This window comes from Ambystoma mexicanum, chromosome 5q (assembly GCF_040938575.1).
Source record: "Ambystoma mexicanum isolate Mex_15411 chromosome 5q, UKY_AmexF1_1, whole genome shotgun sequence".
NCBI lineage: Eukaryota > Metazoa > Chordata > Amphibia > Caudata > Ambystomatidae > Ambystoma > Ambystoma mexicanum.
Genome location: NC_090933.1, coordinates 934,292,914 through 934,316,552, shown reverse-complemented (window position 1 = coordinate 934,316,552; position 23,639 = coordinate 934,292,914). Strand labels below are relative to the sequence as shown.

Below are 23,639 nucleotides of genomic sequence, written 5' to 3'. Positions count from 1 at the left end.
TTTCTATTCCAATCCCGCTTCTGATCCTACCACGATTCCCTCTTTCCTTTACCCCACAGACTACAGTTGTGTACTGTGCCCTGCCTGGGGATAAACCGGACTATCTGGACAAGCCTCTGCATCTTTAGACAACTCTGAGGGCGATGGATGCAGTGTAAGTGCTCCATGACCTTGCATAACAGCAACACCTGATTACGCTGTCCTTGTAAATGGTCAATCACATGGAAAACCAGCATATCAGGCTTATTCAAAAATCAAATGATGGTCCATATATCTAGGACTTATTCCCGGGCTAGCACTGCCATGGTTTCCATGCGAGTCTTTTTTTGTACACAACTCTTCCATTGAAATGTGTGCCTTTCTTTTATTTTTGAGCCAATTTTTGAAATGCATCTGTGCTCTCAGAAACATGCAGCTTTTGCCTGCACGAAAAGCACATGATTGACAGAAGGATGCACACAGGTGAATGGGTGGCCCGGAGGGGACTGCAACTGTGAGTGCACCCAATTAGTAAAATGGTAGGAATTGAAGGCGTGGTTTAGGAGAGGCAACACTGATGAGGGACACAGGCTCATGAAACCCATTGGGATTAATAAAATGGAAGCAATGTATACCTCCATTGGTGCAACCTCCCCCGTCACAACCTGATGCAAGTCGGGAACCACTTTTGCCGTTCTCATTATTAGATCAAGATGAACACAGTTTAGCTCCGCTTTTTCTGGTGGGATCTACCTGATGTTTTTTGGAGAAAAAAATTCCAGCGGCGGAAGATACAGACCTTTATATTTAAACGCATTTCTTCCTTGGTGACCAGGCCAATTTTAGGCCCCAGTTTGGCCCTGCTAATCATTTGCTTTCCCTGTGTGTTTAATGCTCGGTATCTCCCTGTGCCCTGTGAATTTCTGTGTGAATTAAAATTGCATATTTCCCAACCAGTTTTAGGTGGACATTTTGCATTACATTTTTCTTCTGTCAATAGGACCCATTATTAGGATCGCATTTGCTTTAAAAAGTGCATCGAATATTCTGTGCAGACTGTAAAATCCTACTAAAACGATGCTCCGAATCGAAACTTTTCACCACAAAATAAATCTGGATTCAAAATGATACTCTCTGAATACATATTTTCGTGGAGTTTGCATCTTTTTCAAATGCCATGAACTCTGTTTCAAGTTAAATTGTGCCAGGTTTGTGGACCAGACAAGTGCCTTTTAGAAATCTAGTGCAAGTTTGTCATTTTTTGGTAAGGGGGGAAAGAAGCCGTGGTGATCCCAACTTCCAGAAGGATTAGGGTGTTTATTTATTTAGATCCGTGGTCACCCAGGACATCCCAATCAACATCATTGTTTGAATCCGAATTGCTACTTGGCTTCGGTAAAAAGGAGGACTCCTTAATTTAGCTGGAGTGCATACAGTTTTCGTGGTCCAACATGTGATTTAGTGTGTGTGTAATGCGTAGGATTGTCCATTTGGGACATGTCACACATTTTTCAACCCCACCTAGTAGACATCGCAAGAAGTTCACTTTCAGTTCTGAGCCACATCAGCAAGGCATTGTGGGTATGCAAATTAGCCCAAATGCAACCCCCCAGAAAATGCGACTTTGCTGAAACGGGCTATCCACCTTTCACATTTCAGGTGAAGATTTTTTTCAAGCCTTTTGAAATCCACCATAAAGTTTTGCGTGCATTTTTGAGTATTTACATACAAAAATGTAGGACAGAATTGGTACTTTATCCGGATAAAGGGCTCTCTGGGCCAAAGAAGAGGCTGCGCTCCTCTCCACAGTCCATCCATGTGCCTATATCTACGCAATGCATGAGCCCATTAAAAATATACTGAGATATTATGGAGGACAGTAAACGGAGTGCCTTACCTCTGTATTGAGCTGTAGTGAAGTAAAAGAGGAAAATCTAAACTACAGGTGGAATGCTACAGACGTCTCCTGCCAGGCGGGTGGGGCCTGGGGTGGCGATCAGATAAGAACCTAGGCCCCCGGTCTCCAGTTGCTGGTGCGAGCATTAAGAACACAGGACTGCAGACATCATAAAACGGTGGGGAAGGATGTTTTGTGCAAAAATGCAGCCAGTTCGACTTCATGGGGAAAGGGACCGAGAAAATGCTAGGCCACATGTTCAAATGGGGAGAGTCCCCTAAGGCTCTGGGGAAAAAAACGGGGTGAACATTGAGCAGTGTAAAGCTGCCCTTTCGGTGTAAGCATAAAAGGAATGATGAGGTGGATACTACAAACATATAATGGGTGTATCCCAGGGAAATGATTTCACAAAAATATGAGAAAAAGAGAGGAAACTAAATGAGGAAAAAACGTATGAACTAATGAGGCTGGCAAAACAAGAAAATTTAGGGCTCAATAACCGATTGGATGAGGAAAATAATATGGCAAAGGGTCTGATCTAGGAACGTGGTCGGGATGAGGGGTAGCTGGTGTTATGAGTGGGAGAACATGGGCAAGGCTGCGGTGTGGGAGTAGGCTTGTTCTACGAGATTGTTTAATGGCCCTTAGATGTATTGCCAGAAATAAACCAAGTCTGTATTTAACATTTATTTACCACTGTTAATTCAGCTCACCAATTGCCTTCATCGGGTACTGCTTGCTAGTCTATGCAAAACATATGAGGCTAAACCGATTCACTATTCTCAGAAGGCAGACATTACTTTCCAGTAAGAGTCTTTCTGTAGGATGTATCTGTTTAGAGTTGTATAATAATAATTGCGCATTTATATAGCGCTACAAAACCTCAGGTATCTGAGCACATGTGCCCACTGACCCTCCTCACATGGCAGCTTCATAACACTGTCTCCAACTTCTATTCTTTCTGCTATCACACTCATGCACCTCTCAGACAAGAAATGTGAGGACGTCAACAAGTGCAGCATCATGAGAACATCTGTCTGGTGTAGTGCAGGGATCGTGTAGTAGTGCCAACCATGTTGGCACATTTTACTTAGAGTAAAACACCCTATACAATTCTTCACCAAGAACTGATGACCTACGCAAGCGTGACTCTTACTGGTAAGTAACTTCTCCAGGATGGGGTCTGGCATGGATTCACATGCTCCAGAATATTCCCCGTCATCAGGCTGGGAATCCTCGGTAAAAGAAAAAACTGTTGAAGTTTCACTCTAAAACTGTATTTTTCTTCTAAACCAATCACTGTACTCTGGTTCATAATGCCCCCATCCAATGACAGTCCTCTGCCTAAGCCCAGCCTCTGGCAGCCATCTTCAGATTTTTACCACACGCTTCAGTGTTGGGAGTCCTCGGGTTGCTCTCGAGCTATTTGTAAGTTTTTTCCATGTTTTTTTCAATGAAAAATTCTATTTCATGTTTCCACCAGAGCCTGTGTGCTCTTTCCTCATCGGGCGGCAACAGGGATTTGCTGTCTGAAGTTTTGCACCCCTCAAGGGTGAAGATTCATCAAAAGTTTTCAGGCAAGCCATCTTGGGCCTACTTCGCGTCCCTCTGACAATGATGGGGGAGAAAAGGAGGGAAGGACCCTCTTCAGGCCCTGCACCAAATGCGGCCTTAATGGAGCACAAACATCTACAATGTCTTTACTGTCTGAACCCGGACCACAATGAGGTGGAGTGCGTGATATGCCTGGGCTTCTCGAAGAAGACAATAAAAGACTGGCACAACAGGCATGGCTCAATTCGAACAAGACCTCTTCCATGTGCTCCGAGCAGGGTCATGCTTGCCCCAGGATTAGCCGGTCCAAAGAGCGGTCTCCCTCTGGGAAGATGCCAAAGTCCTTTGAAGTCGCCCCATCCATGGGGGTCAAAGATGAGGCCAAGAACTGCAAGTCCGATTCCACCGGGTTCGCCGCAGATGCGGGTCCCAGGTTGGATAGGCCGCGATAACCATTGCCATCTGCCTCCAGAGCCAGCCTGCCATCGAGCTCCTTTCGAAGATGAAGTCATCCACCCCTGCCAAGTTACGGGAGAAATTGGATAAGCCCAGGACAGAGGATGAGAAGAAGTTCACACAGCCTAAGCAGGCTCAACCGGTGCAGCCAAAATCCTCGCTGACCACTTCGTCGACACCCGCTGTGACGACCAATGTGGAGGTAGGTGCCGATCAGACGAGGGTGGTTCCTATGGTCCAAAGGGTATCCCTGATCCCAAGGCGCGACATGACTGCTGAAGCGGCAGCAAAGGCTGAAAGCACCCCTAGGGGAAAGGGGGTGTAAGGCACCAGTCCAGATCCCGGTTCAAAATCCTCAGTGAGGAAAAAAGGGGAGTGGGGCAAGGAGGCCCAAAAACAGCCCTCTAAGGTAGGCGTTCAACCGATGGACATCTCATCCACGGATGACGACAACCAAGAGTACATCCATACGGTCCATGAGGACGACGACGGTGCAGGGCCTATTAAGTCATAGTTCTCTTTGCAGCCAAGGGACATATCCATGGACATCCTGTCGACTCTCCACACCTTGGTGATGGAGATCCGGTAGAGGTTGCCCCCAGCACTGACACCTGTGGTGCCGGAGGCCCCTGACAACAGCCTCCGCGTGAGAAGAGAAAGCGTCATCCAACACATCCTAATCCGCCTCCTCCACCACGTCGGACCCCGAATCCACCAGCGGACCCGGACCCTGGTATGGACACTGCTACGACGGCCACGGAAATCAATGAAGATGAGGACTTTGTCCTGGCCGATGATGAATCACAGCACTTGGACGCCCCTCATAGCCTCCCCACAAGATGAAGTGGGATTATTCCACTCGATCTCCAGGGCCTCTGAGCTGTTCCAGCTGGTGCCTGAGGAAACCAGGAAAGAGGGCTTCTTTTATCAGCGACGAGAGTCCAAGAGGAAGACTATCATGCCGGTGCCCTTTTTGGATTGTAATTTTGAGAAAGGCCTAGCCTTCACAAAGAACCCATGCACGGCTTCAACCAAGCGATACAGGTTGGAGAAGAAATATAGGGTGCCGGACTCTGCATCCAAGTGCTTGCGGTTCCAACTATTGCTGGACTCTGTAGTGTCGGCTGCCGCAAGGAAACGTTCAGCTAACTTGGTTTCATCATCTTCAGTTCCCTGGACAATGAGGGTAAGAAGTTGGATGCCTTGGGGAAGAGAGTCATTTACACGGCGGCATCCACGGTCAAGGCGGCTAATGCTCTGGCTATCTTGGCCCGATACGACTGGGAGCTTTGGTACAAGCTGGGCCCGATCCTGGAATTCCTCCCCGATGACAAAAAATGGAAGCTCTCGCCCTCTTTCAGGAAGTGGAGGTGTCATCAGACCATGCCATTACGGTGGCAGTGGACATCGCCGACACTGGTTTCCCGGAGATGGGAAACAGTCTGCCTTCGTCGGCAGGGGTGGTTGAATGCCACAAACCTTCATCTGGACGTTCATGTGAAGTTGATGGACATGCCCTCCGATGGGGAAAAGCTGTTTGGGAACGCAGTCAACAAATATTTTCAAGCCATGAAGACAGATATGGAGACAGTAAGTTCCATTGGCACTCTTCAACAGCATTGCTTGTCTTTTCGTTCTTCCAGCAGTAAATGATATTCTCCACATCATACAGACAACCTCCTGGCAGGAAGCCTACAGAGGTCACTCCCAGGGCCTACGGTAGCAGAGTTGAGCATTGCCGTCACCCGCATCGTAGGGCGCTGGCACCCAAGCAAGCCTGAACCGGCCAAGACGTCTGGTCCCTACACGTGCAGCCCGGTGGGAGGCCGGCTGATGAGGTTTGTCAGCGGTTGGAGAAAGATCACCACCGACGGATGGGTGATGGATGCTCTTGGCCAGGGACACACCTTGGAGTTCCAACGCAGGAGCCCACATATTCCACTGGTTCCCTATCGAGAGCTTCACATCCTCAGCTCCTGGAAGAAGTGCGATCCTTGTTAAGGAAATGGGCGATGGAGCTCATTCCCCAATGACTCCGGGGCTCCAGAGTCTATGCCAGATACTCCCTGGTAAGAAAGAAGACAGGGGTTCAAGACCGATCCTGGACCTGCGCTGTCTGAACAAGTACCGAAGTCCCAAAAATTCAGGATTGTCACATTGCAGCACGTGCTTGACCAACTGGAGGAAGGGGATTTCTTGACATTGTTGGACCTAGAGGACGCGTACTTCCATGTCCCCATCCACAGGAAACATTGAAAGTTCCTACGGTTCGTGGTGCAAGGCCCGCACTACGTCTCTGCAGGTTGTAGATGCGACCCCTACAGGAATTCTTGGATGCACGTTGGATACAAGTGTCTGGGAGTTTTGCAGACAAGATCCCTCTCAATAAGGAGTTCTGGCGGGCGATAGAATGGTGGGGGAGGGGTGCTCCCACAATGCCCAGGGGACAGGATTTCAAACCCTGCTATAGCAGGAGACTGTCACCACAGACTCCTCTCTGGAAGTTTGGGGGCTCAAACTGGACGTCTACATGCCAGAGGTCTTTGGCTTCCGGAGGAGAAGGATCTGCACATAAACATCCTGGAGCTATTGTGGTCTGGGCCCTCAAGTCTTTCCTACCGTCTCTGAAGGGCAAGGTGATGAGGACTTTCACAGACAACACTGCCACCATGTTCTAATTCAGGAAACAAGGGGGTTCCTGATCCCCAGCGTTCTCCAAGGAAGCTCAGGACTTGTGGCAATGGGCCATCGGACAGGAGATATTCCTCGTCCCTTTCCACCTGGCAGGCGTCTACAACACCATTGCTCACTCCATCAGGGAACTGCGCTCCTGCCACGAGTGGGAACTTTGTCAGGATCCGGTGGACATCCTGTTTGTCAAATGGGGCAGACCCCTGATAGATCTTTTTGCCACAGTGGCAATCTCCAAATGCCACACGTTTTCCAGCAAATTCCACCAACTGAGCTTGGGGGGCACGTTCTCCTTCCTGTGGGAAGGTCTGTTTCTGTATGCTTTTCCCATTTCTGCTCTTGCTACGTGTCCACGACAGTGTCCATGCAAGATGATACTCATCGCCCCGGCATAGCCGAGGCAGATTTGGTATCCGGACCTAGTCAGCCTGTCAGCGTCGCCTCCAGTCAAGTTGCTGGTATTTCCAGATGTGCTTGCCAGAGAGGGAGGCGCAATCCTTCATCACGACCCAGGATCGCTGAACCTGAGGGCATGACTTCTGCAGCCTTAAAGTTTGGAGGTTATGAGTTACCAGCAGACTGCAGGGAAGTCCTCCCCAAAGCCAGGGCGTCGTTGACTCTAATGTGCTACGGCCATAAGTGGAAGCATTTTGCTACGTGGTGCTGGTCACAGAAGATTACCCCTCTGAGGGTCATGGCTCCACAGATCCTTCCATAATTGCTGTCCTTGGCAAAATCTGGACTGGACCACGCATCCATCAAGGTACACCTAGTGGCCATCTCTTGCTACACCAGATCCCTGGGAAGATCCTTGCTGGGGTCCCAAAGACTCATCAAGGAGTTCTCAAGGGGCTTTTCCATTCTTTCCCGCCGGTGAAGGCTCCTTCCCCGGCTTGGGAACCCAACGTGGTTCTGACGAGGGTCATGGGGGCACCTTTCAAACCTATGCATCCAGCCCCACAAACTGCTTTCCTTGTGGCCATCACCACTCTGCCAGACGTGTGGGCAAGATCCAGGCCCTATCCTGCAAGCAACCGTATCTGACTTTCCATTAATTGAGGATGGTATTGCATACGCAGCCCTCTTACATGCCAAAGGTTCTATCGGAATTCCACCTCAATGAGCCAGTTTTCTTCCCAACACCTTTGTCGCTGGCGGAGAGGGCCCTGCACTCGCTGGACGTTGCTCATGCCTTGAAGTTCTGAGTAACTTGCACAAATAGTTTTCGGAAGGCTTCTCAATTGTTAGTGAACTTTGGTCCTGTGAACCATGGGAAGGCCTTGTCCAAGGCTTTTCTTTCAAGGTGGCTCTCCAGTTGCATCGTGCACTGTCATCGGCTGGCGAACCGGCTTCTGCTATGCCATCTGAGAGCCCATTGCACCAGAGCGATTGCTGTGACGACGTCATTCTTTCTAGTCTGCCCCGCTTGACATCTGCAGGGCTGCAACGTGGAGGTCCAAGCATACCTTCACAAAGTTCTACCTCGTTGATCGGGATTCCAGGGAGGAGTCCAGAGTCAGCCAGGTAGTGCTACACAACCTGTTTGCTTACGGTGTGTCTGTTAAGTGTTAATTGCTTCTGTTGAGCCTTGCCACCTCCTGTGGTTTTGTAATGTTGTACTGCTGTGTATTTGTTATTCATGAGCAGGTGAATCCATGCCAGACCCCATGCTGGAGAAGGTTTAAGTTTGTTCTCCAGCATGGGTCTGGCATGGATTCACATGCAAACCCTCCCTCTGCGACTCTTCTTGATACTGCCACTTTACGTGCTTACCAAATCTGAAGATGACTGCCAGAGTCGGGGCTTAGGGAGAGGACTGTCATTGGATGGGGGCATTTTGACCCAGAGGACAGTGATTGGTATAAGGAGAAATACAGTTTTAAAGTGCAAGTTAAACTGTTTTCTCTTTTACCAAAGATTCCCAGCCTGATGGGGAATATTCATGAGCATGTGAATCCATGCCAGACCCATGACCGAGAACAATAGTTACAGGTAAGTTACTTAAACCATCTGAGATATAGTATGTGGCTGGTCCTCACTGTGCCTTCAGCACTATGACATAAACAGTAATGTAACAAAAAGGGGCTCCAATCTCTGGACACTCCCGTTCCCTGCACACCTTAATGCTGATAATTCAGCCAACAGCAATATTCTCAAGAGCACTTATACTTACTTTGGCAACCCTATTTCATAACCAAAATAATATAAATACAATTGTTTTGGCTTTGATGAAGATTCTTTATTTTCAAAGGTCAGACCAATCGCTCAACGCGTTTCGGGGATACACTCCCCTTCCTCAGGAGCGCAACTGTAAGCATCAACAAATAAGCAAATTAAAACTAACAATTATACATTTCTGTATGTTATTCAATGTGCCGCTAACTGCAAAGGTCTGTCACCCTAGAACCAAATATTGGCTAAAATAGCCCACCACGTAGTGATAATCGTCCTAAAGTGCACAAAGAATGTGAATATACCACCAGCATCACGACTACCACCAACAGTGCTTTTAATAGAAAAAAAATACCAGAACATGTCTAGTTAAAACAACATATGCAGTCATCCCTTGCAGGAATTTCCGTGATCCGGGTCACCAAGAAGTTGAATAAATACAATGCCTAGTTCATTGCAAGTTATATACAGTAATGTACTCTGAGTACAATGAATATTGTTTATATTTGATCACAAAATGTCCAGACTTTTAATTTATCATGTTTATTCTCCCACCTTGGTGCTTTCCTGGATATCCAAAATGTTATTCTCTGCTTAATTGGAGTCTTAGGTCTAGCAAACGCCACGGCACACCTAATGTAATCGAATTATGGTGCTAATTTTAGGATATGTGTGTTTAAAACAAGAGTATTGATCATACTGAATTCACTGTCTTTTTTTCTCTCTATTCACAGATAATATTAACAACGCAAGATGGGGAAGCAAAACAGCAAATTGCGTCCTGAGGTCATGCAGGACTTACTAGAAAGCACAGACTTTACTGAGCATGAAATTCAGGAGTGGTACAAGGGTTTCTTGAGGGATTGCCCAAGCGGACATTTATCAATGGAGGAGTTTAAGAAAATCTATGGGAACTTTTTCCCTTATGGGGATGCTTCCAAATTTGCAGAGCACGTATTCCGCACGTTTGATGCAAATGGTGATGGGACAATAGACTTTCGAGAATTCATCATCGCGTTGAGTGTGACCTCCCGGGGTAAACTCGAGCAGAAACTGAAGTGGGCGTTCAGCATGTATGATCTGGATGGGAACGGATACATCAGTAAATCCGAAATGCTGGAAATAGTTCAGGTATGGGACCTGTATCTTTTTTAATTTGATCTAAAATACGGTTTGCTGTCAACTGTCCAGTTTTAAGTAGATTTCCAACCCATGTGTCATAAAAACAAATGGTAAGATCCACTGAAAAATAGTATCAATTGAAACACTTGCAAGGTGGAAGAGTACTCAATGTGTATTGAATAGAACATTGGACTGGAGGAGTTCCCTACAATATTATTTTAATATTTTTGAATGCCTAATTATGGTGGTGATGGGTACATTGTGGGGAAAGCACATCGGTAGAACAGGTCCACCGAGGTTGGTCCACATGTGTTGCCTATCTATTGCCTGGATCTGTCTAGAAAGGATGTTCAGAGGCTTTAGGGTAGAATATGCTGCCAGCATTGTTTTTAAATGAGCCGATTATGAAAGGTGATGTCACACATTTTGATATTTGGAGGTGTATAAATGATCTGCTGGGTCCGCTTCTAGTTTTGGACATGTACATCTGAGATTAGGAACACAGATGCATCTATTGTAGGATCATCTTTGCACTTCTAGACCTGCTCAAGTTCGTCTAGGGCCATCCGTTGTCAGCTGTTGATTTGGTACCATTGAAATATAATGATTTAAGAAGATCTTGCAACAGAGTGATATGATCACCGATGTTCTAACACATGATGGGTGACGAGGCTCCACATGTGTAAGGATCACTTGGCAGAAGTGCTCCTCTTCATGGAAACTGCATTGGGGCAGAGCATGTTCTTCTTTCAACATTGGGTTGACTTTCGTCCGATGGTGACCGTCTCAGTGCCTTAATCCTATCAGCATCCTACAGCAAGTGGGAATTGTGGGGTCTGGCTTTGGGATGTCTTTTGTCCTGCCTCACAAACAGTGGCTGTGACTGTTCTGATAGCTAGAGAAGTGTTCAGAACACAGCACTTTCCTAGTAAGACGCTTCATTTTGAAAGCGGGTCTGCAGACCCTCATTGCACTGTACTGTTTACTGCTTACATGCCAGCCCACCTCGTTACGTTCATGAGATGATCTAGTCCTGTTTCTCTTCTTTGTTTTATGAGAGACCTGGATTTTGAATGGGGAAAATCCATAACTACAAATCCCAGAATACAAGGGGAACAGAACAGGACTGGGTTAGCACCTCTCCAATGAAAGGGGGTATTTTGGCATGTTTCCTACTGGCTACCAAAACTGAGTACAATGCAATTCCCTCTGCATCTTTAAACTTTGCATACTTGCTAAAGGGGGAGCTCGCCCGGCCCCTTACTCCCCACCACCCCATCACTCCTCCCAGTGTTGCATAATGTCATTTTGTGCATGTGTACAGTATTCCTCTTTAGTGTGAACCCCCCTCCCCCAGGTTAATATTACCTTTTGTAAGTCACATGTCTTCTGTTGTACTTGCCCCTGGTCTATATCCCAATTTGTTTACACTCTCATAAATTAGCTCACCACTTATTCCCATCTGCCCGCTGTTGTGCAGGCATCCTTCCGGGTGATGGCTCCAACGTCTGTAAATGTGTTATTGTAAGCCATTTCTGATCGAAAAACAACATCACTTTTCTTCAAATGAATTCAAATTCTTCTAGACCCTGTCATCATATAGGCTCTTCTTCCATGTGCAATACTCTGCTCGCGCAGTTCATTATGATTGGCCCATTTTTTTAACTATTTACTGAGTCTGCTGTGTTCGTAGAGATGTTTCAGTGCGAGCAGCTTGACCTTGTGTTCTGCTTCTGTTTCTCAGTCATGTATTAGGCGACCATTCAGGGCTCTAGCAAGCCTTGAAGACCCGCTCTTCAGGAAGATGTTTCAAAATGTACATCATGGCACGTCAAGTGCCAGGAAGACTATTGGTGGAAATTGTGTGATAAGTAAATGCCTATAACTGGCTTGTTGGATATCTTGTGTTGTCCAGGTGTTTCAGATCAAGAAGTATTTGTTGTAGGGTGGGCGGGTTAACGATTGTCATAGAGATGGGGAAGTGGCAGAGAGGCAGCCTCATTTGTGTTTTTATATAGCATTTCATGCTGCATTCCTCACACTTCTTAGTGCTGCAATAACAGTTGTTGAAAATTATTATTACCCATTTTAATGGTACTTGGTATATTGACCTCAGATGGATGAAGTACAAATTGGGGTTTCAACTTGCAAATTGCAGGATTCCTCCCTGTCTGAAGTGAGCACCTAACACAAGCGACCCACCCAAAATGATAATGGATTCTAGATGGGGAGGGACACTGTAAGATGTGATTCCCCATCCCCCAAACCTCAGATATGCAGACGAGGGGAGATTTAATTCACTTCTAGTTCATATGTGTCAACTAAAACACACAGAGAAAAGTTGTATAGATTCGGTAGGCCCTATGGTACATGTTTAATTTGCCCGTCTCGCCACTTTGTAGCTTGTCTCTCCGCTCCTACAGCCCCCTTTCCTGTTTCCCTCTTCCCCCACCCCGCCCCACCCCTGATTTGGGCCTGGTGTCCATTGGAAAAAGCTACGAGTAGTTCAAGCGAGGGGGTAAGACCCTCGGGGGTTTCTAACAGTCCCAATCAGGGGTCGGGCGGGCTGGGGGGAAGAGGGAAACAGGAAGAGGGCTGTGGGAGCACAGAGACACGCTGCAGAGTGGCGAGATGGGCAAATTAAATGGAAATAAGCAGCCAATGCAGGCACAAAATGAGCACAAAGCTGAAATCAAACTGCAGGCACATCAGAGACACTCGACAGGTCAGGTGCGGCAGATGGAAAAAGCCACAAGGAGCTCATGCGAGGCGGCAAGACCCTCTGGGTGTTTCCATCTGCCGCACTTGACCTGGTGAGTGCCTCTGCAGGTGCCCGCAGTTTGATTTGAGCTTTCTGCTCCTTTTGCCCACATTAGCTGCCAATTTCTGTTTAATTTGCCCATCTTGCCACTTTGCTGCGTGTCTCTGCACTCCCACAGCCCTCTTCCTGTTTCCCTCTACCCCGAACCGCCTCCCACCCTGGCCCTGCCCTCTGATTGGGCCTGGTTGCCCCTTTTTAACACAAGCCTCCAGGGCAGCCTGTGGCTAAGAACCACAAGGCAAAGGGCAGCTCCCGAAGAAGCAACTCGACTCCGTGTTTGCCCGCGTTCTCCTGGGAAACCTGCTTCAGTCAACCAGCAGCGACTGACAAGGTAAATGTGGTGTGGGCGGGGAGTGAAGAAATGACTGCACTCCAGTAAAACCCTACCACTCTTATTATCTAATCATCACAAAGCTGCTTGCATTGTACCCACTTCTGTAATTGTATATCCAGCCCTCCAGCGGTAGTTACTGTATCAAGACTATTAATGTAAATCGGCCTTATCTCCCATTTAGCCTAATTGTGTGTGTGTATATATATATATATATATATATATATTAGTGCCCTGAGGTATCGCAGCACTTATTAAGTTAGGCCTCCTCTCCCATCTAGCCTGTCTGTGTTAGTTAGCCTTATCTCACATTCAGCCAAATTGTGCAATTTTAGCCCCCTCTTGCACTCGCCCTCCTTGCCTAAGGTATACACGTGTTGCATGTAGCCTATTTGGTTTCAAGTAAATTGCCTGTTTTAGTTATCAGTGTTATCAGGCCTTTTCTTGCATGCTAGCCTAATTTGTGTAAATGTAACCTTAGCTTACATACAGCTGAACCTGTATAGCTACAGGGCCCTTTAAGACAAGGTAACAATACTTTGAGATGGATGGGGATGATTTACTCCAATATCAATAATCAGACCGACTCAGGAAGTTGGCAAAAGTTGGTCTGTTTTATTTGCAATTGTCCAAAAAAACAGGGAGTACAACCGACATCATCAGACGCTCTCTCGAGTCGCCCAGCGAATTTAATAAAAAAACACAATTTATATAGTAAAAACTCATCATCATTGACGTCAATATATGTGGCAAACTACAAACACCTACTTGGGAAAGTGATGGGCTTAAAAGGAACATCTAAGTATACGTTCCATACTTCACGGGGATAGTGATTGTGTCTCTAACATCAGGTGAGCACCTAAGCCCTCCTCTAGTAAATGTCATCTGTATCGTCACAAATTACACAAAGATTAATTGGTTCTCAAGCTATAGGGCTCTTTGGTACGCGGCCCTCTACAATTGGTTGGCACCCTTGTACCGCTTTGTAATATTCCACACACGCTAACAGCATGCAGGCTGGCACCCAGGTGCTAGTTGGCTGGTCTTGACTATAGCTTCCCACCCAATTAGCCTGACATCCATCATCACTCTTACAGTCTGCCAGTCAATTAAGCTTTGAACTTGGCCTTGGAAATGTTCTCCATGCCTGAGAATAAAAGCAAGTATAGGCATACTTTCTCTTGTTTTCAGTGTCGCTCGACCAAATATCTATTTTCATCTGACCATATGACTGAAGACCACGTTTCTGAGCTTTTTGTTGTATTAAATATTTTTAAATGATGAACTTCTGACGTCTTCAGTGTTCTTCCACCCCACCTCAGACAGGGGCCTGTTCTTTTCTCACTTTTGCAACTACTGAATGAACACCCAGGCTCACGGTAGCCTTGACTTCTTGGTGCTGGGTCAGCCAAGCCTTTCTTGATTTCACCTCCACCATTAGCTGTTTTCCAACTGCGCCACAATGAAAAAGCCTTTCTATTCACAGTGTCCAGACTCTGCTAAAGTGTTATGGAACATCCATATTTCATGCATTCCTATGCATATACATTGACGCATCACCGCAATCTATTCACTAGATAGCCAGCCTTACGATTGCTTTGTCTGCTTGAGTTACTGCGTCTGTACAATTGTAAAATGACTGCATTTTCTTTTGTTATTTCTGTAGCATGAGCATCTTCATGTCGAGCCCGAAATGTTGCTCATCTTTACCACCTCCTCCTTAGATATCATAGAATATTTATTCTTTCGCCTCCGAATCTTTTCTGGGCGCGTCAACTCTGCTTTTCATGACGTCACCAGTCTTCCTTCTCACTCATTTTCACACTTCTTCCGGGATTTCATTCAAATGGCCATTGTATTTTCGTGAATGCATATATGGTTTCCTTAGTGGGTACCTTACTTCCATGATTCTTTGCGGTATAGGTTTCTTCACTGGTACTGCACATGTCTCACAGCATATAGGCAACATGGGGCGGAGCTTTTGATGGGGGGTACTTGGCTTCTTCTCTACACAGCCTACTGGTCTAAGGCATACCCCTTCTACTGACAAAAACTGTTATGCAAATGGATATTTCCCATCTATGAAAGGTACAGTGAGCTAAAGTGTGGCTGAGGACTCTAGAGTGCCTACCTTCCCAAAGAACAGGCAATTATTTCTGTGTTCGTTCTCATAGAGGGGCGCCCATGACTCCATTTTTTACCCTTCTACATTAAGCCTATTTGTGTAAATTAGCGTTACCTTGCATTAGCCTATTTGTTTCCAGGTAGACACTAACAGCACTTAACCTATTTGTGTAAAATAGCCATACTCTGCACTCGGCCTACCTGTGTGAGTTAGCCTACCTCGCCTTTAGTCCTCTTTGTCAGCTAGCAACATCTTACACTTAGCGTAATTGTTCAAAGGAGCCATCTTTCGGCATCCAGCCTTATTTTACAAGGTAACCATATTTTTTGCATGCAACCCATCTAACCCTGAAGCCAGTCCACTTTCCTGCAACTAACCTTCAACCATGAATTCCAACAATTCCAAGGCCAGAGGAGCCCTCTGGCACCTCAGGAATTGGAAGCCTATCCCTTCTTCCTTGTCCCCTATCCTGCCATCCGTCCCCCCTCCTACCTTGACACCTCCACCTCCTCCTCTCCCCACTCTGCAAGACATCCTGCACCATCCCAACCCTGCCCAACACCCCCACCTGCTCCCTGGTCATTGCCCAGGCCAACCAATCAACCTCCCCCCCCACTATGTCCGCCCCTGTCCATCTCCCCCTTTACTCGTCCTGCCCAAACCCCTCCTGTCCTACACCCAGCATTCCCTTCCCTCAGTGCAGCCTTGGCCAAAGTTTCCCCTTCAGCTGACCCCCCTACCTTCACCCAGACACCCCTGGCACCTGCCGGTCAGGACCACAAGACCTCTAATCCACTGCTGCCCCCACCCCCTCCTGCTATCTTCCCCCTCAACTCCATCCCTCCACCCTCTCCTACTAGTCTAAACCCCTCCCCAACACTGTCCATCCTCTGTCTCCCCGATTACACCCGCACCCCAATTTCACTCGCCCCCCCTTGACCCCTGCCCTTACCACCATCTTCCCACTCCCTCCTGGCCATCGCCTAGGCACTCAACCTTCGATTAATTAAGTGAAGCCTGCTCATCCTTGGCCAAAACTCTGCACTCTGCAGACCCTCCCACCCTCACCCACTCACCTTTTTTGCAGCCTCCCACCGGCCCAGGTGCAAAAGACCTTGTATCCTCAGCAGAGACCAGCCACACTCCTCACACCTCCTTCTCAGCGACCCTTTTCCTCCCCTCTCTGCTACACACCTACCCCCTTTTGCTCAACCCTGTCCATCCACTCTTCTTCTCCCCTCTTTCTCCATTCCCTTCTTCATATTCCACCCATGCCACCCCTGCAGCATCTCCTTCCTTATCCACACCCCTCTCCAGCTCTGCACATTGCCCCATTCTCCGCCTCTATTACATTCTCATCAGCACCAGATCAGTCACCAAAAACAAACGCATGATCTTTGACCTTATCCCCGATGTAAACCCTGACGTCCTTTTCATCACTGAAACCTGGTTCTCTGACTTCATCCCCTCTGCACACGAGGCCTTCCACACCAGGCTATTCCCTCATCACCCACAACAGAGCCAGCAGAGCAGGGGGAATAGCCATCTTCCACGAACCCCTCTTCACATTGTTACATGTTGATAAACAACCCTGCAGTGATGACTGCAAATCCCTATTAGTAAAATTCCAATCCTCCCCCCTTTCTTCCTAAGCCTCCTCTTCCTTTACAGGCCCCCCGCCTATGATGGGACTTTTGCAGACTCCCTGACTGACACTGTATCAGTCATACTTCTTTGTCACCCAACATTCCCTGTTCTCTGGGATGTAAACATCTGGTTCGACACCCCCTCCAGTCCCATGACCCGCCATCTCATTGACAACATGGAAGCCATTAATCTGTCCCAACTGATATCAGGCCTCACCTACGTTGCAGGTCACACATTAGATGTAGTCTCAGCTCGTCCAACTTGATCTCCTCGTCCCTCATCCGCCCTCTCATCTGGACTGATCACTCTGCTATCTTCTTCTCAAACCCTGACTCCTGTGACACCTTGCCATCTGCTCCCCCCCCTTCTGCCGCCCCCAGAATCCTGCTCTGGAACAAGGTAATCCTCTGCCCCGAACTCTCCTCCGCCCTACTCTCCTCCCTGCCCAATCTCCCCATCCAGGGAATTACCCCTTCCCCAAACCTCTTCGACAAATAGCTCTCAGATGCTTTGTGCCCCCTAACACCCACAAAACTGCCATCCAACCTCACAGGCCCTTCCCCAGGTGGTGCAATGCTCACCTCAAATTCCTCAACTACTGCCTGGAACGACACTGGCGGACCAACCCTTTCTCCCAAAACAAAGCCACTCTGGCTAGGCAGACAAGATCCTACAGATTAGAAATCAGGTTAGCCAAATATGCCTTCTACACCTCCTGCATTGCTAAATCAAACAACTCATGCCAAGGACTTGACAAGATTATCTCTGATTTCAAGGCCCCCCTCTGCTCTTCCTCCCTGCCCATCGTCTCCCAGGCACTGTCATTGATAGGAACTCATCATCCATACTAAACTAGCAACCCTGCCCCCCCCTATACTGACAGCCCCACTTCCTGTGGCCCAAACTCAGACCTTTTTCACATCCTTCTCGGCCATCTCCCTTCCAGAGTTCTCAAAGCTTCACTTCAATAACCGGCCCTCGGGTTTTCCGGGAAATCCGTGCCCACAAGCCCTCCTAAAAAATCCTCTGCTCCACCTGTACAGGCACCCTCGCCAGATCCATAATCAACCACTCTGACATCGGGTATCTTCCCACCTGAACATAAAACCTCTCATGTGAAACGACTCCTAAAAAAGCCCTCTCTTGACCCCCTTGTCCCGTCCAACTACCGCCCCTTCTCCAACAACTACTTCATAGCCAAATTACTAAACCGCACTGCCTACTCCCAGCTCAGCCTCTTCACCGAGGCACACAGTCTTCTTGTCCCTGCCCAGTCTGGTTTCAGACCCCTCCATGGACAGAATCCTCCCTGGTCTTTATGTGTGATGACCTGAAAAGAACAGCAGACTGAGAGCTGTGCTGCTCTCATCCTCCTAGACCTCTTAGTAGCCTTCGACACGATTAACCATTCCATCCTCACAAACTGACTTTTTGACCTTGGCATAAGGAGCTCCACCCTCAGATGGATCTCCTCCTTCCTCTCAGACTACTTCCAAATCATCCCTTCTTCTACCCCCCTCCCAGAGGCCCCCAGGGAGTCTGCCTCCATCCCTCTTTTCAACCTTTTCCTTTCCCCCCTCCCACAACCTCACTTTCTACAACTATACAGATGATACCCAGATCATCCTCCATATTCCCAACTTCCCCTCGGCAACCCCCTCCAGACCTCGCCTCCTGCCTTTCTGGATGACGCACATTCACCTCCTCCTCAACCCTAGAAAAACAGAAATCCTAATCTGTGGCAAAACTGCTCTCCTTCCCCAACCTATCCCTTGGCCACTCTCATTAGGTCCCGCCCCAACTGTATCCCCCTCTGTCAAAAACCTAGGATGCACTATCAGCTCAGACCTGATCCTTTCCTGCCACATCAATAGTGTCTCCAGATCGTGCACCTTCCACCTCTGCATCCTCAGGTGGATTTTTCCCTATCTCTCTTACTCCTATAGAGTATTTGCAATCATGGCCATCATCCTCTCGTGACTAGACTACTCTTTACCTAGGTACGCCAACATACCAAATGCGAAAGCTCCAATGGGTTAAAAAATCTGCATCTAGGCTCCTCCTTGCTCTCTTCCCCAGAGAACATACCTCCCCAGCGCTCAGGACTGGCTGCCGATCAGTCTTCTAGCCTCTTTCAAGGCCATGTGCATTACCCACTGTGCAATCGAAAAGAAAGGGCTGGAATTTATCCAAAACAAGCTCTCCCCCTACCACCCCTCCAGAATCCTCAGATCAGGCTATGCACACCTCCTGATATTCCCTCCATTCAAGTTCTCCAGATTAGGAGGGCCTGTTTCTCTGTCCTTGCACCCACTTTCTGGAACTCCTCCCCCCCCACCCATACCCCCTCTGGCTCCGCCACATAGAGGATCACCTAGCTTTCAGGAAAGCCCTTAAAACCTGGCTGTCCCTCCCACCCCCCAGACCACACGATCAGCCACTAGTCTCTTCTTCCTCAATAGTTTGTTTCTGCCATCCACCCTCAGTGTGGAATGCTAAGCACTCATGGAGGACTTGAGTAGTCACTCCAGCAATTTGCACTTAAAACAAACCTGACACTAGACCAGGTAATCAAACCTTTTGGGCCTGGAGGGTGGCAATGAATTGCACTTAAATTACTCCTTGAGAATATCAAGCCAGCCAAGCTGAAGGAGCACAATCTGGCTCCACTGACTGTTAGGGAGAATTCTCTGTTTAGGCTGAATTTCCTAACCTAGTGAGTCCCCCAGCAGCTTTGCTGGATTTTTGGGGTTTATTTTTTTCTCCTGCCAAGAGTGAGACTCTTTTACCCTCACTCTTGGACATGATTTCAGTGTGTCTCTTTGATTCTAGATGTGTTTAATGGACTATGGGGTCTTTTACTCCATATGGCTTCATGTGTTTTTGTGATGTGTGTTACACAGCACCCTCAGTGCAGTAACACAGGGGTGTCATAGTGACCCCCCAGTATAGACTCCATACCCCGGGACTGACTACTGTCTCCCAGGGCATGTAAAGTCACCATTGACTTTACTAGTCTCAAATTCTGAACAGAACCAGTACAAACCATCATATTGTGGACGTACTGGCCGGAGCAATTCAATTGCCCCGGGGTCTGTTAGTTGAGGGGGCACGTCTCCGTCCCCCCTGATGGAGTTTTGGCTGGTGGCAGTGGATACTACTTTTTATATATCGCGAATATATCCCTATGGGATTTCCCATTGTTCGAGGCTACCAACTTTAATTATTTAATTAATTTAGCCTCATACATACCGCCGGTTTATTTATTTAATATTAATTCTCCGGTTGGTATTTTTTGCCAGAGCTCAGTTCTAAAATGGCGTTTGTGTTCGCTTCTGTGACTCCAACCCAAGTTGAGCTCTTTGTTCCACTTTTTGGCGGGCTTCTCCACAGAAGCCCTCCAAAGTGGTGCCACTCTGTCTGGGGTTCTTAGGAGGGGTGGAGGGGGATTTAGGCACCCTGGATGAGTTGCCTAGGCAACTCAAGTCGCACTCCGTCCTGATTGGCCCAAGTGGTGAGCCGGCCAGCTCACCACTTAGCATGTTTGAGTGACAGCTAGGCTGAGTGAATGTGGGTTTTCTGCATAAAAGCAGGGCTTTGGGGACTGGAAGTTTAGAAGTCACCACAGGACCTAAGAATCCGACGAGGGAGAAGCTGAGCCGACCTGCTACGACGACACCGCCGGTGGAGCCCTGCTGAACCGTCTCACCACTTCCCAACGACAGAGGAGATCTCCAGCCCGGAGAGTCTTCTTCCTTCGACTGGTGGGGATAACCAGTCTGCTTCCTTTTTCGCTTCCTGGAGCATCTCGTGGCCGCCTTGCCTGTGCCAAGCACCCCGGCAACCGGGATGCCACGTTTTACCACTACCGTGAATCAAAAGGGTAGTACCTTTAACCGGAAAACTCTGCGGCTGGTTTCTTCCCTGGCAGTGCAACGACCTTCATCTTTCCTCCAAGTCGAGATCTTCCCTTCCTCTGGACGACGCCGCGACTTGCAACCGCTGCCAGGAACAACTGCCCCCGCTGGAGGATCCTTTCCACATAAGGTGCCGTGTTCCGCCTGGCTTCCCTTGCAACCGACTGTACGGGGTAGATTTAGCCCCCGGGTTTCGACCCCGGGTTAGCCTGGGACACCCTGGCTAAACTTTTCTGAAACCTAACTACAACCTTTCTGAACTCCCTGCAAGACTTTTTAAGCTTGTTGTCATTGTGTGATCTTGGGTGCATTTGTGACCTGCTCTCTCCAAGAGTGGGCCCGACCGATGGACTTTGGCTCACGAGTAACGTTTGACTTTCCTGCCTTGCTTAAGAGTTCCTAAGTATTAGTGTGGTGTATTTTCCTACATTCTGCCTTTTTCCCTCCCTTTTTCGTTTATTGGAGTGCCATCTATAGTTAAGCACTCACCTCTGTCTGGAAATAAGTGGTGTTAACTAAGACTTGTCTGATAAGGAATAAGGAGTGTATATATAATAATAGTATTTGTGTTTAGAGTGATTTACAATAATAGTGCTGGAATGTTTCAATAAGTGTGTTTTTAAATAAATAATTATATACCTTGATACCAAAGCTCTGGTCAGTGCTTGCTTGTGCTATTGTATCTGAGTGCCTATTGTGTATACTTTGCATACTGCCTAACTCTTCTTGAGGGAAGTCTGACTGCTCAGCCACAGCTACCAGGTAAATCTGGGTGGTACAGACTGCTACCAAGTGGGTTTACTGCCAACACCTTTAGTCCTAAATCTTTTGCAGTGGTCCCCAAGGGAACTGCACAGGTTTCTGCCTAACACTGACCCATCGCTCAGGCCTGGCACAGCAGTTAACGCCACAGCACAGGATTGTAGGCCAGGCCGCAGCACATAATCATGAAATGGGGTCCTTGTTCTCGCGCTAGAAGGAACTAGGAATTTCAATCACTCTTTTAGAACCTCTCGGAGCACGAATACTATGCATCCACACTTCTCCTTAGCAACTTAATGGAAAGCACAGCTTCACTCCACACACCCTGCACACACATAGCACACACATACAATAAAAACACACTTGCACCTCTCTGCCATAAGAATGAAGCAACTTTTAACGGCAAATGTTGGAACTGTAGCTTCCCACATAACTCTCTATAACCTTAAATACAATCTCCCCCAACCCCTTAGTCCAGTATATTTTCATCTGCTGCACCCATAAACACTTCATTTAGACATGGGTGACTACCAGGGTATTGGCCACCCCGCATAATTATAATGGCTGAACCGTACACACGCATAATAGCACCTCCCCAAATTTGTTCCCCAAATTTCTGAATCCCGGTCCGTCCAAGGGCGTACCACCGAAAGCGCATTGGGACCATAATTATGGTGAAAGGCACTATATAAAGAAAATGAGAAAATGAAATGAATAAGGCCCTAGACAATGCCCGCTACTCCAGTCTTGACACCACCTCCTCCTCTTTTGAATATGCCACTATTCAACTCCTCCCTCCTTCTACTCTCACTGTTCTGGCTCTATATCGACCCACTGATCCCCAACTCCTTCCCTGATCTGAAGCTTCTCCTTGAGCCATTTTCTGCCAACATCCCATTGTTATGCTGGGGGACTTAACCTTCCTAAGCCCTCTGCGGCCCACCTGCCTTGAACTTAACTCCCCCCTCTGAGCACTTGAGTTTACTACCTCTACGACCAGCCTACCTGCTCTGGTGGGAACTCTCATGTCCTTGTTTTTCTACCTAATTTACTCTCCTCTTCTGACATCTGCATTGATTTCCCCCAACCCCCTTTTTCCCTCTGTTCACTTTAACATCTTGGTCCCTCCACCCCTACTCACCCCCTCTTCAATAACTAAAAGGAAATTCAGGCAGGACTCATTCCCCTTCTCTTGATATGAGGACATCTCTTCTCTCTCTCCTGTATTCATGCCTCTTCTATGGACTGTGCTTTTTCTGACTTTCACTGTTCGCTCATGACTCTATTTGAACAACACTATCCTGCTCACTGTGAGACAGGCATGGTATCAAGGATGACACAGACTCGGATATTCATTCAAGAAACTTTAATTTACCAACGTTCCTAGGTTGGTGTAATGCTCAACTGGCCCTAACACTAAAGGCATAGTTCTCTTAACTGATGTTTCTAAGGGCTGTCGCAGTCTGGAAGTCCAAAATAAAATTCTGTCTGTGTACTATGCTTGCCCTCACACTTTGACAGAAATGTGTTAGGAAGTCTTTCAAATCAAAAAGGGGTGGTACAACAAAAATAGGAAAACCAGAATTGGTTTTGGGTGGTCTTCTCATCAGTTGTAGGTTGGTCAGCTTCAAAAGAATGAGTTCAATCAAAAAGGAACTGTTCATAGGGCCTTCTACATAGTTCAAACAATGTATTTAATGCTTCGGGGTTCCCTTCCCCAAGCTTCAATTCCTTCAGTCATACAAAATAATCAATATTCCACCTTGATAGGCCTCTTAGGGTTCCCTTCTCCGAGCTTAGGCCTCTTTTGAGTTTCAAAACACGAGTTCAGTTTGTCAGGATGTACCTTTCTTTCATACACAGTTCTCTCAAAGGGGTAGCATCAGAGACTTTCGAAAATGCCAGGTTCTTTGCTTCTCCTAAGCGCACCCACTCCAAGCTTTAACCCCCTTTCATTTCCTTCTCTTAACCTTTTGCTTTCAGGGGCTTTATGCACCCCTTCTTGTTCCTCTGTTTTCTTGGCTTCTTTCTCGTGCCCACGGGCATCTTTCTTTTCTTCTCCTGCACACTAGCACCTTCCTCACCTTCTTGTGCCCACTGGAACCGTCTTTAGTTTTCCCGTGCACACATGCACTCTTTACCTTTCTGCGCCCACTGGCACGTTT

At 47.5% G+C, this 23,639-nt stretch overlaps 1 protein-coding gene across 1 annotated transcript in view; it reads left to right on the top strand.

The window, feature by feature from the left end:
- NCALD (neurocalcin delta) overlaps positions 1-23,639 on the top strand; it is a 273,643-nt gene that overhangs the window by 210,660 nt on the left and 39,344 nt on the right. The window contains exon 2 of the mRNA XM_069621449.1: positions 9,484-9,880. Within this exon, the coding sequence (XP_069477550.1) occupies positions 9,503-9,880 (378 nt within the window). The 5' untranslated portion in view covers positions 9,484-9,502. The remainder of the gene's footprint in view (positions 1-9,483; positions 9,881-23,639) is intronic.